At 40.1% G+C, this 16,297-nt stretch overlaps 1 protein-coding gene across 1 annotated transcript; it reads left to right on the forward strand.

The window, feature by feature from the left end:
* The first annotated feature begins 12,915 nt into the window (after nt 1–12,915).
* LOC107820470 (glucan endo-1,3-beta-glucosidase 4-like) lies at nt 12,916–15,501 on the forward strand. Its single transcript, XM_016646758.2, has 3 exons — nt 12,916–13,470; nt 14,144–14,177; nt 15,065–15,501. Exons 1-3 carry the CDS (start codon nt 13,152–13,154, stop codon nt 15,294–15,296), a joined length of 585 nt encoding a protein of 194 aa, XP_016502244.1. The 5' UTR covers nt 12,916–13,151; the 3' UTR covers nt 15,297–15,501.
* The last annotated feature ends 796 nt before the right edge of the window (nt 15,502–16,297 follow it).

The following is a 16,297-nucleotide window of genomic DNA, read 5'->3' on the forward strand; positions in this document are numbered from 1 at the left end:
CGAAATGGGTCAACGGGATGTAAAAAGTCATTAAACGTAGTGGTCGTTTGACACGTGAATATAGGGTAATAATCTCGGGATTAAATGTACGAACATTTTATCTCGTATTTGATTGAATTTTGTATTTGGGATTAGCAACCTCCGTATTAATTAAATCTCACAATTGGATAATATTTCATCCTACATTGGAGGTGGGATAATAATCTCGAGATTAATTAATCCTGAAATAAACACTAAAATAACAAAGACATTATTCTCCAAGGTTCTTTCCCAAAGTCTTTTAAACAATCCAAAATTAAAATTAGAAATAAAAGTTTATCTCAACTTATCTAATATATAACAAACTCATATTTATATATACCCCGTATATTTCATTTTTAGTCCAATGAACCAAACATCTTCAAATAAACTATTTGGGTTAATTCTTTTAAATTATATTCACTAAATAATTCCATCAATATTATATTTAATTTTCGTATTATATTCTCATCATTATAATTCCGGGATAACTTGTTCCCCTGCCAAACAACCACTTGTTCTAAAAGTACTACATTATTAATACAATATGCTCTACCACGTAAAAAATTATTTTTAGTGACTATCATCATCGTGTAATATCGCGATGCCGCTTTTCACCTTACTCTACGACTGTATATATCAAGTTTATGCTTAATAAAATACGAATTCTGCTTTTACGAAATATTCTATAATATAATACATAGAATACTTTTATCAGAACAATATTTTATGTCTTAGCTAATTGGGGCAAAGTCACGTCTCCAAGATTAGCGTGTACGGATTTGTAAAAAAAGTTTCAATTATTTAAACGACTTTAACTATGATTGTCAAAGCAGAAAGTGCAATCAATTTTTATTGAATTTTGAATAAATGATGTAATATAGGCCAACGCTAATATATAAAATAATTTATTTTATCTAACTCAAAACCAAACACACGTTAGATATCCAGGCCATTTAATTTTTTTTTAAATGATAAAAAAAAACATGGTAATAAAATAAAAAATGCAATGTTAATTTGTAGTTGTATGGATCCAAATTTGGACGACCACGACTGTTGAGTACGACAAGCGACGAGATCCTCGTAGCTTGACATCCTGCAAGGGACGACCGTCGAACAAGAGACTGTATGACCTATGCAGTAGTGTAGGTCCATTAGGGGCATTAGGAATAATCTTTCGAATATTCCCTATGATTTGTCTTTTAGGGCTTAGAAGGGGTTTGTCCCTTATGTATATTGCGTAAAGACAACCTTGTAAGGAGCTGCTTCTGCATTTTTCTAACTAAGAACACTTGTTGTAAACACTTGCTTACAAAACGATTAATATCAGTATTGTTCGATCATTCTTGAGAAGGTCAAGAAATATTATCCTTTGTATTCATCTCGTATATCTTTTGTTCTAGAGATTATTATATTTAGCTAATATTTATCCCTTCATTTTCTTTAATTGATTTGTTCGAAAAGATCCCATTTTAGTCAAACAATTTGGCGCCGTCTGTGGGGATTTCTATAGCTGAGATTTTAGTTTCGTCTAGATCTTTGAAAGAAATAATCTCTCCTTAGTCTCGCAAAGACCGACAATGGTAGGAAAGGGAGAAGCAAGATTAAAGGCAATAGTAGGTGTCACGAACAACCTTCTGGACTCCCTCAACGAAGCCGACAGGGAAGACAATGAAAATGCAATGTCAAGTGCTACACCTGAAGGAGATATCTCACCCCTCCCGCACAAAGGTGTGACTGTCACGCGCGAGAGGGAAACCTCAACATCCGCAACAGGAGAAACACCACCGGCTATGAAAAGACTATTATAAAAGTGGTTGACAAACACCTTTAGCAACATACTCGACAAACCCACTCAAAGGGATATCGGAGGCACAATACCCGCAACTATCGCCGATGAGCCAGAAACTCCACGCATAGGTAACACTCATACTATCAATGATGCAGGTAATGATGCACTTGCGGCCATCTTAAAGAAAATGGAGGAGATGGAGAACGAGAACAAAACGCTCCGCAATCAGATGAAGGAGCATCAGGAAAGGGTCGATAAAATACCAGGCGTTCCGAAGCTGCTACCAAAATGTGACATAGGTCGATTTGTCGAACAGCCATACAGTGAAGGGGCAGCTCCCCACTATATTCCAAAAACCTTTAAAATGCCACCATATTTGAAAATATATGATGGCACCATGGACCCGGAAGATCACTTAATCCATTACGTCACTGCAGTAAAAGGCAATGATCTATCGAAAGAACAGGTGTCATCGGTGCTGCTAAAAAAGTTCAGCAAAACCCTGACAGGGGGAGCGCTGACATGGTATTCCCAACTACCAGCACGATCGATATCAAAGTTCGAAGAAATGGCAGATAAATTTGTTACCGCTCACGCGGGAGCGAAAAAGGTAGAGGCCAGGGTAAATGACATCTTCGCCGTCAGGCAGACAACAGGCGAGGGACTTCGGGATTTCCTAGCCCGATTCAACAGAGTAAGAATGAGCCTACCAAATGTATCAGAAGGGATGGAGGTAGCGGCCTTCCAAAGTGGGTTTAACAGAAATAGGTCAAAAGCAACCAAAAAGCTGCTAGTAGACTCATGAAGTACCCTCCCACCATGTGGGAAGAAATCCATAATGCCTATTGTGCCGAACTAAGGGCAGACGAGGATGACCTAAATAGCCCGATCCAACGGCTAACATCGGTCCAAACCAAAACAAGGAAAGATCGCCGCAACGATGGTCGAAGTGACCAACTATCCTGTTTCAATCGAGAAAGGCATCAACCCTATATCCGAACATCCAATCCACCTCCTCCACAACATGCAGACGTCACGCCTCGACATACCGCGCCACCTCGAAATGAAAGAGGTATGCCTACACTATTATCTACTCATAACTTATGTGTTTCTCCTTCAAAAATAGTGTATATGCTAGAAAAGCTCGGCACAAAGGTGTAGTGGCCGCAAAAAATAAAATCTGATCCGAGCACTAGGAGGTCGAACGTTCTGTGTGAATTCCACCAGGAAAGAGGACACAAGACCAAAGATTGCATAGGTATGCGACAGGAAGTGGTAAGAATGCTAAATCAGGGATACCTGAAAGAACTTCTGAGCGACCGAGGACGGGCTAACTTCGCTCGCGGACGCGATCAACCTCAGGGACCTCCAAAACCACCATCACTAGCTCGTACCATACAAATAATCATTGGCGGCGGTGACGATACGATGATCAACCATGTGAAATTCACCACCACACACAAACTCAAGCGGACAGTCGCCCATGAATGGTATGACGACCTCGAAGATAGTATCATCTTTGATAAGTCGGATACCAACGGTTTGTCTTTTCTTCACTATGATGCTTTGGTTATAATTTTACGTATCGCGGATACCGATGTAAAAAGAATAATGGTAGATGACGGAAGTGGCACGTGTATTATTCACATATGAGTCCTCATATAGATGTGACTCGAGGATAAGATAGTACCATATTACATAACACTAACGGGTTTTAATAATGAAGTGGAAGGAACCTCTGGAGAGATAGTGCTACCCGTTCTGGCATGAGGATTCACCCTAGAAACGACGCTCCACGTCATGAACCAGGAAACAACCTACAATGCCATCATAGGGCGTCCGTGGATACACGACATGCGAGTTGTCCCGTCAAGTTTCTACCAAGTAATCAAATTTCCTAAACCATGGGGGATATTCAGCATTCGGGGCGAGCAACGCACTGCCCAGGAATGCTACCGAATCGCCCAAGACTGCACACACACCCAACTACTAAAAGGGGCAAGTGCAGAAGCATAGCAATCAACCATATCGGGAACCAAACCCGACATACAAATAGAGGCTATCAAAGACCCGGATGTCGTAGAAGCCTGCAAGGCAACTGTAGAAGACCTCGACCCCGTTCAACTGGACAACACCGACAACACAAAAAAGTCTTATGTCGGACACAACCTCTCAGAACCAGGTAAGTTCCATGAGTTCTTAACTAACAATGCCGATTTGTTTGCCTTTTCCCATTCAGATGCCGAGAATCCAAGGGACATCGGTACACACAGGTTGAATGTCGACCCTCTATACCCGCTAGTACGGCAAATGAGGAGAAAATTCAATGCCGCCATCAATGAGGCGGTCAGCAAAGAAGTTGATAAGTTGCTCGCTAACGGTTTCATCCGAGAATCGAAATATCCTCAGTGGGTCGCCAATGTGGTCATGGTAAAAAAGAAGAACGGGAAATGGCGGATGTGTGTCGACTTCACCGACCTGAACAAAGCATGCCCGAAAGATTCCTTTCCATTACCACATATCGACCAGCTCATCGATGCAACGGTGGGACACGAACTACTACACTTCTTAGACGTTTATTCTGGTTACAACCAAATTCTAATGGCTGAATAAGACCAAGAAAAGACTACTTTCATCACTCACCAAGGAACGGGCTGCTACAAAGTCATGTCATTCAGACTCAAGAATGCAAGGATGATGTATCAAAGGTTAGTCACCAAGATGTTCAAAGAAAAACTCGGTAAGACTATGGAGGTTTACATCGACGACATGCTAGTGAAGTTAAAAAAGAAAGAGGATCACATTGGTCATCTGAAGGAAGCCTTCGAGATATTTAGGCGATACAGAATGAAACTAAATCCCAAAAAATGCGCCTTCGGCGTAACCTCAGGAAAGTTCCTTGGTTTTCTGGTGTTACAAAGGGGTATCGAAGTCAACTCGAATCAGATCAGGGCCATCGAAGAAATACCAGAGACATTAACCAGCAAGAAGCAGGTGCAAAAATTAACAGGACGAATAGCCGCCCTGTCGAGGTTCATTTCACGATCATCAAGCATATGCCATAAATTCTTCAATGTACTAAGGAAAGACCACAGGCTATAGTAGAATTCAGAATGCGTCGACACCTTGAGAAAACTGAAAGCGTATCTGTCCTCGCCTCCACTACTCGTCAAGGCAGACCCGGGCGAATGCCTCCTAGTGTACCTAGCTATCTCCGAAGTCGCGGTAAGTGCAGCTTTGGTCCGCGAAAACAAAGGTACGCAATCTCCGATTTACTATATCAGCAAAACCTTAATTGATGCCGAAACAAGGTACCCTCACCTTGAGAAACAAGCTCTGGCATTAGTCGTAGCTTCATGAAAGCTTAGACCATATTTTCAACGTCACCCCATAAAGGTGGTGACAACCTTCCCCCTCAGGGGCAACCTACACAAACTTGAGATATCGGGTAGGTTGGCCAAATGGGCCATAGAATTAAGTGAGCACGATATAACATATGAATCGCGAATTGCTATAAAGTCGCACATGCTCGCTGACTTCGTAGCCGATTTTAGCGCTGAAATATTTAATAAAGTAGAGTAGGAGGCGCTCCGCACTTCCACACATTCCAACCTCTGGGTCCTCTATACCAACAGCGCATCTAATACATCGGGATCAGGACTGGGACTCGTCCTTGAGGTTCCTATGGGCGAAGTAATTTGCCAGTCCATACGATGCCCCGAGAAGACTAGCAACGAGGCCGAGGATGAAGTTGTGATTGCAGGATTGAAATTAGCCCTCAAATGTGGCGCTCGACGACTCGTCCTCCATTGCGACTCTCAACTCGTGGTGAACCAAGTCACTGGGACTTTCCAAATCAAAAAACAGAGACTACAAAAGTACCAGTCAGAAATCCACAAGATGCTGCTAGAATTCGATGAATACCTCCTCAACCAGATACCCAGGGCGCAGAATACCGAAGCGGATGGTCTCGCCAAGCTAGCGGCAGCCACCAGAAATATCCACAAGGAAAATGTGGTAACCCTTCTCCATTCCTCGATAGACCAGGTCGAGGTACATTCTGTAAACCTAACTTGGGACTGGCGCAACCGTATCATAACATATTTGCATGATGGAACGCTCCCACAAGATAAGAAAGAAGCCAAAAAGCTTCGAATAAAGGCAGCCAGATACAACCTCATAAACTGTGATCTTTATAAGAGAACGTTCGGCGGCCCCCTAGCCAAGTGTCTTGGGCCAAATCAAACAAGGCGAGTACTAGAAGAAGTACACGAGGTGCACTGCGGATCCCATACAGGAAACTGCGCCCTTATCTGATACCTCATCCGTACCAGATACTACTAGCCTACCATGAAAAAAGAAGCTGCGAATTACGTCAGGAAGTGTGAACAGTGTCAAAAGTATTCCCATATGATATACCAAGCAAAAGAACTCCTGTATTCCGTCACTTCGCCATGGCCATTCATAAAGTGGGGGATGGATATTGTTAGACCCCTCCCGGTAGGATGAGGTAAGGTACATTTTCTTTTGGTTTTAACTGACTATTTTTCTAAATGGGTGGAAGCAGGTGCATACACTCAAATACGTGAGTAAGAAATTATTGCGTTCATATGGAAAAATATAATATGCCGCTTCGGCATACCCAAAGAAATCAGCTGTGACAACGGACCTCAGTTTGTCGGAAAGAAAACGACCGAGTTTTTCGAAAAATGGCATATCAAGCGAATACTCTCCACACCATACCATCCCGCCAGTAACGGCCAAGTTGAATCCTCCAATAAAGTGATACTGAATATATTGAAAATGAAGCTCGAGGATGCTAAAGGGCTATGGCCTGAATTGCTGCCAGAAGTACTATGGGCATACCGCACTACGCCAAAAACTAGAACAGGCGAGACGCCATATTCATTAGTCTATAGGACTGACGCGGTTATACCCGTCGAAGTCGGAGAACCTAGCTTGAGGTACTCCAACGAAAGTGGACCAAGCAACGACGAAAGTAGGCTACAAGATCTGGATGAAGTCGAAGAACGAAGAAATATAGCCCACATAAGAATGGTATCCCAAAAGCAACAAGCATAAAGGTACTATAACAAGAAGGCCAAAGTACGACCACTCAAGGACGGAGACTACGTCCTCAAAGCTAAAACACAAGCAGTCAAAGACCCTAATAAGGGAAAAATGGGAACAAATTGGGATGGGCCATACAAAATCACGGCGGCATTAAACAAAGGAGCATTCCAGTTAGAGACAATGGAAGGAAAACTACTTCAAAACAATTGGAATGTCGCCCATCTCAAATACTTCCACTTCTAAAAGGAGGAGCCACCTAAGTCGTACTCTTTTTCCCTCATTCGGGTTTTGTCCCATTCGGGTTTTCTCAGTGAGTTTTTTAATGAGGCAGCGAGGGAGATGTCTCGGGGTCCGAAGTATTGTTCATTATCCCGCCCGTCGACGTAATCTCCAGGCCAAGTAATGAAGGGACTGGATATAGATAATCAAATCTCCATTATTTGTACAAAGTCGACATGTATCTTCTACAGGAATATAATCAAATCTCCATTGTATGTACAAAGTCGACATATATCTCCTACAGGAATATAATCAAATCTCCAATGTATGAACGTACATCCCAATGGCTAAGGCCATCGACGAAAAACGAGTTTGACTTCACTCGAACTATGACGGGATCCTACTTCGACGCCAGTTCGAAGGTAACATCCCAATGGTAAGTCCATCGACGAAAAACGAGTTCGGCTTTACTTGAACTACGACGGGATCCTACTTCGACGTCAGTTCGAAGGTAACATTCCAATGGCTAAGGCTATCGATGAAAAACGAGTTCGACTTCACTCGAACTACTGGGATCCTACTTCGACGCCAGTTTGAAGGTAACATCCCAATGGCTAAGGCCATCGACGAAAAATGAGTTTGACTTCACTCGAACTACGACAGGATCCTACTTCAATGCCAGTTCGAAGGTAACATCCCAATGCCATCGACGAAAAACGAGTTCGACTTCACTCAAACTATGATGGGATCCTACTTCGATGCCAGTTCAAAGGTAACATCCCAATAGCTAAGGCCATCAACGAAAAATGAGTTCGACTTCACTCGAACTACGACGGGATCCTACTTCCATGCCAGTTCGAAGGTAACATCCCAATGGCAAAGGCCATCGAAGAAAAATGAGTTTGACTTCACTCGAACTACGACAGGATCCTACTTTGATGCTCGTTCGAAGGTAATATCCCAATAGCTAAGTCCATCGATGAAAAATGAGTTCGACTTCACTCGAACTACGACGGGATCCTACTTCGATGCCAGTTCGAAGGTAATATCCCAATGGCTAAGGCCATCGACGAAAAATGAGTTCGACTTCACTCGAATTATGACGGGATCCTACTTTGACGCTAGTTCAAAGGTAACATCCCAATGCTAAGGCCATCGACAAAAAACGAGTTTGACTTCACTCGAACTATGATGGGATCCCACTTCGATGCCAGTTTGAAGGTAACATCCCAATGGCTAAGGCCATCGACGAAAAATGAGTTCACCTTCACTCGAACTACGACGGGATACCACCTCGACGCCAACTCGATAGTAGCATCCCAAAGGCTAAGGCTATCACCAAAAAGAAAAGGGCCCGACCTCACCCAAAGCAAATTCGGCTCAACAAATCGACAAGTATCCGGGATGTCATAAAAATTACAAAGATTATCACCAAATCGACAAAATGATTTCTTCATTACAACAAAATATTACTAGCATCTATCTTTACAACATGCTCAAACATGCCCTTACAAAAACCCTGAAGCAAAAAATGTGTACAAACCAAAAATTACACATCATCCTCGGCAGAATACGCATCTTCATACCAAGAGTCAGAGGCAAGACGATTCGCATCATCAGAGTTTATATCATCCCCATAGGGTGTAAGTGGGTCATATCTGTATGCCTCTCGAGCTACACGAGCTTCTGCACGCACACCCTGGAGTTCTACTTCAGATGCCCTCCTGTCAGTATGAAAAGCCTTGTACACATCGAGTCGGGCCTCAGCATGAACCTACAACTCATATAAACGACGAGGCACGACAGGGTCAGCCAAGGCACGAGACGTAAAAGGTTACGAGCGTCGACTCGCGTCCTCAGCTCTCAACGATGCCACTTGTCTGTTTAGTACAGATAGCTCCGCCTCCAACTCCTTAACACGTCTCTCAAGACCTACTACCTTAAACTCAGATGCCTCCTTATCCTTGGTCAGCTCCGACCTACAGACACGGAGGGTATTTTCCAAGGCCGCCGTTTTAGAAATAGCAGTCGCCAACTTATCGGCACTAACACTCAACTCACCCTTAAGCCCATCAATCTCCACCGCCTTCATACCCAATTCAGCGGTCAAACTGGACACCTTTGCTTACAAGTCGACATTCTCAGCCATCACCCCTCTACTTAACTCAAGCTCATCTTCCTTCACCCTAAGGGAGGCCTCAAGTTCACTGTTGCGGGCGACGACCTTCATAAGTTCCTCATCTTGCTCCCTCAGCTCATCGACCTTGTGCGCCAGTTGGTCTTCCCTTTGTTTAAGTCCCTCACGGAACAGTTGAAAATCAGGGTCTTGATTTTAAATGTCGGCCATTGCATGATGCTTAGTGCGATATTGTTGATATTTGGAAGATATTTTCCCATAGATGGCCGTCCTTTTACTTTCCCGGCGCTCGCGCTCGGTCTCCATGATAAGGGTCAAGCATAAGAAGAAAGAAGTTAAGACAAAACGACAAGTCGACAATAATTACGCAGACCCAACGACGAAAAGGAAAAGAAAGACACCTACCCGCAAGGCCATGCCGGCAACGTTCTGAGACAACTCCATGTCACTCATAACTCTAAGCACCTCACTTTCGGGGCCAACACACAGAGGGGATAAAGCAGACGCCACTTGATCGCAGTTCGATAACAGGTTATAGTCTCTTAGGACAACTATATGACGATCAGACCCTTCCACTCTGACCTCCACATAAGTATGGTGCCCTACAAACTCACGAACGTCCTCTGGGTCGATATCTAAACCTGAGCCTTCGCCTTTAATGTGTAGGCCTCCTCTAACGTTGGATCACGTGTCACCCTCAGCAGAGTGCACGGAGCCGGCTCCTAGGTAAACCCCTTCCGTTATAGGAGATCTCCCCGCTAATATGGCGTCGACCATAAATGTGGGCACAGGTGCCGTCTATGATGCACCCACCCTACTTCTACCAACATCCACGACCACGTCCTTCCCGAGCTCCACTCTCCTCCTTTTTCTTAGTAATAACTCATCCTCGTTAGAGGATTCGTCCAAGAGGTGAAGGGTCAGTACGGAAGAAGCCTCCTCTCTCATGACCATATCCCAAGAGGAACCTTCCATTTGAATCGGCTGAGGACCACCCCCTCGAACAGATTCAGTCAAAGTAAACTGCATTCCGGTAACAGCGACAACCTGTCGGAATGCAGGGACTAAGGCCTTCCGCCTGGAAGCTCATCTACTTGCCGTCATGAAGAGTCGAATCAATAGATGACAGTGTATAACCAACGAAGTTATATAGGGTAAAATATTTACCAGATAAAACTCTTGGGCCGTAACGTTTTACGAAGGTGGCCCAATCTCGGGTCTCTTCTGCATGGGGCAACAGATGGGATACCTAATCCCTTATACCCACAATAGGGCGGGGTGGACGCCCTATAGCTGCAAACGAGAAGCAAACAAACCCTATAATGAATGAAGAGGAAAAGAAAGAGTAAAATAAGTGGCGACACTTACGAGTCTCGTTCCACCATTCCGGGAACCTGGCGGGGTCAAAAACAATGTGTTCAGTTTTGACAAAGAAGTATTTATGCCAAAACTTGCGACTTGCTCGATCGTCAGTCCCAACCACCGGCCCATTTTTTTCACGGTGCTTCAAATGCACCATAGTGCCCCTGTGGAAGCTGGGCTAGAACAGGTGCAAGAGGTGGTAGATAGTAACCTCGCATCCCGCCAACTCCGTATACTTTGTCAACAGCATGAGTATCTTAAGTGTGTATGGTGAAAGTTGCACCGGAAAAACTTGATAGAATCTAGAGAACTCTTCCACTAACGGAAGGAGGGGGAAAGAATGACCAATCACAAAAGGGTACTCATAAAAAGCATAGTACCCAGGCCTATGGACTTCCACGAAGTCCCTTCTCGCTGGAACCATATCAACATGAGCGGGGATGTTATACTTTATATGGAGAGCATCAATGTGAACTTGTTCCGTTTCAGAGAGCACGGGGGAAGGAGTAGGAGGACGATCCTTGAGGAAGTCGCTTCGAGACATGGGGTGTCTCGGCAGCAACTCCTCCGCGGTGGGAAAACTATCTCCCTCCTCCACCATCATATCTTCACCGCCAGAGGGGAGCGCCATAGACAATAGGGTGGCCTCAGAAACCCCCTCACAAGATTGATGTGTTCTTGGCATTTCTTCGATGAAAAAGGTGCTAAAATACTAGAGAAGGTTGTGAACGAAGAATGGGAGAAGAAGAGGCAGAAGGTTGTTAGAACAAACTCGGGAGGAATGAGAAAGGATGACCAGAAATGAAATGGCCAAGAGTTTTTGAAAAAACAAATCCTCCACCTATTTATAGGATTGGGTGGCGCCAGAATCGAAGCGGAAGGTTGCAGAGTGGCACCGAAATCGAAGCGACAAGCCCTCAACCCCTGTCTCGAAAAGATGCATATGATGACGCACGTGGAGATGACGTTATTTCCCAATAAAATACACTATACGGTGTCTTGCTGAGCACGCTGACTGCCCATTATTGGACAAGCCGTAACGCCTTGTAAGATTAAATTTCTCCATAAGAGCGAGTGGTATCCGCTTATCCAGGACGCACCAAGTTGCAACCTCGACAAGCGGAGGGACTAACTGTATGGGTCCAAATTTGGATGACCACGACTATTGATGAGTACGACAAGCGATGAGATCCTCGTAGCTTGACATCTTGCAAGGGACGACCGTCGAGCGAACAAGAGATTGTACGACATTTGCAGTAGTGTAGGTCCATTAGGGGGCATTAGGAATATTCTTTCGAATATTCCCTATGATTTATCTTTTAGGGCTTAGAAGGGGTTTGTCTCTTATATATATTGCGTAAAGACAACCTTGTAAGGGTCTGCTTCTGCATTTTTCCAACTAAGAACACTTGTTGTAAACACTTGCTTACAAAACGATTAATATCAGTATTGTTCGATCATTCTTGAGAAGGTCAAGAAATATTATCCTTTGTATTCATCTCGTATATCTTTTGTTCTAGAGATTATTATACTTAGCTAAGATTTACCCTTCATTTTCTTTAATTGATTTGTTCGAAAAGATCCCATTATCTTTTTAGTCAAATAGTTGTACATTTATATAACAGTCATTCACTATGTGTACCTTAGAGTTTAAATCTTTGTACATGTAGGACAAAGTTTTCATCTTTTATAATATTTAAGATTCGAAGAATTTAATTTTAGTTGCTTTAAAATGTGTACCTTAGAGTTTAAATCCTTGTACATTCAGTTATAAATTTATTAATAATATATTAACTTTTTCTAATATTTAATTAGTGAAATATGTATATCTTTTGAGATTTTAAATATTTTTTTTATCTTTTATATGGAACATTAAAAAAGGAAAAAATATTTTTTTCATAATTTTTATCTATAACAACTACAAAATATTTAAAATTCAAATGTTATTTTAGATGTATAACGGTCATTCACTATAAAAATCTAAAAATATCATACTAAATAATATTGCTATAGAGATTTAATTGTACGTTCTATGTTTACAGTATATTATAAGAGTTTAGCTTATATGCAAGGCAGTATAAACTGTTACAATATCATGTCATATTTACTTATTAAAATATATAAATCTATCATATTACTTTAGTAGTATGTGTATAATCTTATTGGAAAGTAAAAGCTCCTAAAGGTTCAAACTCCCAACGCAGAAAAGCAAATTTGAAAAGATAAAAAGAAACAGATGACACAACGCACAACACCCATAAAAGATAAAAAGAAAATTACATAAACAGGAAAGGAAAATAAATAAAGAACACAATATATATCTCCATTCCACTTAATTCTCAGTCTGCTTTGTCCACAATTGTAAATCATTCCTCTCTTTTTTTTCCTCTCTTTCTTTCTTTACCAAATTTCAGAATTTAAAAGTTGTGAGTGTTAAGTTAAGAGTACGGATTCTGAAATGTATATCTAACTCTTATCTCTAGGTCAGAAACATTTTATCGACCGTAAACTCTAAATCTTGAACCCGTGGTTGGATCCGTCACTGTATATATGTTCATGGAAACACCATCAATATTATCCATATTTGTAGTCATATTTTGCAGCCTAAATATTATTATTGTGACAGTAGAAGCAACATGGTGTGTTGTTAGAAGTGATGCAAGTGCACAAGCTTTACAAAGAGGTTTAGATTATGCTTGTAGCTATGGTGCTGATTGTGTACCTATTCAATCTTCTGGCCTTTGTTATCTCCCAAATACTATTCAAAATCATGCTTCTTATGCTTATAATAGTTTCTATCAGAGGAAAAATGAAGCCCCTGGCTCTTGTGGATTTTCTGGCACTGCTACTATTGCCAAAACCGATCCAAGTAATTTCTTTCTCCATCTCTTATGCACAAGTTCATGCATTTTCTTATACTTAGATCTTTATTACTACATGTTCCTTTCGCTTCGGTTTCCTTATCATCGTATCTTGCTGTAGTCAGTGCTTCCTTTTTTATCTTTTCTTTAGTCGAGGGTCTATAGAAAACTGCATTTTTACTTTTACAAGTTAGTTCTAAGATCTGCGTACCCTACTTGGGGAATATATTGAGTTTGTTGTTGTTGTTTCATCTCTTATGCACAAGGATATAGTTTAATTGATCATATGCACCGATAGTGAAAATAATTTTACACTTTCAGTATAGTTTGATATGTGATAGTTGGTTAATTATCTGCCTTTTCTTATATAACTAGTTCCACCTATTATGAACAGTGTAAAAACTTATCGCATCTGATATTTACAGGAAACAAATGAATGTATTTAACCATGGTTAAGGGATTGTATTGTCATTTTAATTTATAACTGATAAAGGTTTCGCTATTTAGTTTGATGCATGTAAATACTGAGTACGAGTAAATATTATTCCTATTATTAGTTTTAGGGTAATTTCATAGAATTAAAGTTCTCTTACTATATTATATAAAAGTTAAAATCTATACAAAATAGCTAGAACATAGGCATTAATGGGCTGAGTTGTGATTTATTCTGTATTTTCTTAGGCTATGGATCTTGTGTTTACCCAGCTTCTCCAAGGTATGTTGTTTTAATTAAACTTGCTTTATTAATCATTTATTTTCCATCTTTTTTCTGTGTTGTTTTTACCATTCATGATTTTCTACTACGTTTTCTTTTCAAAGTTGTGTTTCAGTTGTAGTACGATCTATCCTTTTCAGACCTTACATGTGGAAATTTACAGGATTTGTTGTTGTTGTACGCTTTATGTTTTCTTTTCTTTCCTTTTTTTTTTGGTGAATTGAATTTTTGAATATACATATAACATATTGGTGTTCAAAATTTAAAGGGAAAAAGAGGTATATAATACACCGATAAATATGAAGAAAGAAGACAATAGGAAAAACATTTGTTTCCTTAAAAAAAAGTACTTTTTCTTCCACTTTAGCTCCCTAAATAATGCTACTTTTCTTTTAAAAAAAAGTAGAACAGCATGAGCAAACTTTTATCTTTCTTCCTTTTATATAGTGCTTTCTTAGTGTGCATGACTGGGACTGTATTGGTGATGTTCCTGCTGTTCTTAGGTTGTCTTTCTTTTTAATTCTTGTTTTTATTTATATTACGATTTAATTTATATACACCAACACTGTAAAAATAAGTGTAATTTAACTTGTTATAGCATCATATAATTCTTGTCTGACTTTTGAGGTTGCTAGTGCAACTTATTATGAATGGTTTACCCGTACATAACAACTTTTTAGGTAATCTGAAAGTATAAACGAATTTCGTTTAAACCGTTAGCTAGCGTAAAAGAAGTTAAAATTAATGTTCAGAATATTGTCGTTATTTAGACTTGAATTTTAATTTCTATGGATATGATTGTCTCTATATAGCCTTGTCAAACATTAATTTGCTACTCCTTGTATATATCTCAAGCGCAATGCCTTGGATTGTGAATTTTTTATTAGGGCTGCTGGTGGGCTGATTCCTCCCGAAGCGGGAGGCCGCAATAACACAAGTGGAGAAATCTCGACCATCCCAGTTTTGTATCCACCACCACCAACAAATATAAACGCCGTGTACGGTAATGGATCGGATATTCCCAACTCTCAAGATTCTAAAGCAACTTCTCCCAAATTTTGGACGATGGCAAGCTTAGTTCCGGGGCATTTGATGCTTCTCTTCCTTCATATTTTTTAACATTTGTAGGCATTCTTGGTCCTAGAATGAAGACTTAACTTAGTGCAGTTTAATAACAATTTGAAAGCTTTATTTTTGGATTTTAAAGACTAGTGTCATCAAAATTAAAATATCGCTTCGCTGCTCAAAGCAATGAAACAGTGTAAAACAAGGAATTAATTATCATTTCATGAGTGAAACCATGCGCTTCAAAGAAGTGCGTGTTTCAAATAATTAGCTTGCTTCAATTCCTTAAACAATGACAAAAGTTAAACATCGTCTCTTCCAAATGACATTGGTTTTTGGACATATTTTATGGGGTGCACTCATTTATTTTATCCTAAAATTTTAAACTAAAAATCTTAACTTTAGGACAAGAAAAATTAAACTAAAAAATTGAAATTCAGGATGCACTGGCTAATTCCTGAATAGCAGGCATTTAGAATGGCTACCTGATGTTAGTTCTACCAAATTTTATACCGAGCTTGTTTTTGTATACATAAGAGACTATTTGTACCATATGGCCGTTTTTAGGACTGTGAGCACGTGATTTTTACCCCACATGAATTACTCCTACAGAATTCCAAAGAATTAAATTATTTTTTTAATTATATATTATTTTAGAAATTATTGTAGAATTTTTCTGATTATTTGTATTTTTTTGTGCATGCTTAATTTTTGTTAAATTCATGAAAAATACAAAAAAAATAATACATTGCATTGCATTTAGGGCTTAATTTTATTAATTAGTAAATTAGTTGTTTATAAAATATGAAAAAATCACAAAAAAAATAATTCTTTTTGCATTTTAACTCTTTGATTCTGAACTTTATAATTTTTTTTCTTTAAATTTAGGATTTAATTAATTATTGTAAATATTATGTTGAGTAACTAATATAATTTGGTAGTTTAATTTAGTTTTAAGAATTAATTTAGGTTTTTATTTTTAATTTGAAAAGAAAAAGAATTTTAAAATTAAAAGAAAAGAAAAGGAATTGAAAGAGAAGTCTGGTTTGGGCCAT

Source organism: Nicotiana tabacum, chromosome 20 (genome assembly GCF_000715075.1).
Source record: "Nicotiana tabacum cultivar K326 chromosome 20, ASM71507v2, whole genome shotgun sequence".
NCBI classification, from domain to species: Eukaryota; Viridiplantae; Streptophyta; class Magnoliopsida; order Solanales; family Solanaceae; genus Nicotiana; species Nicotiana tabacum.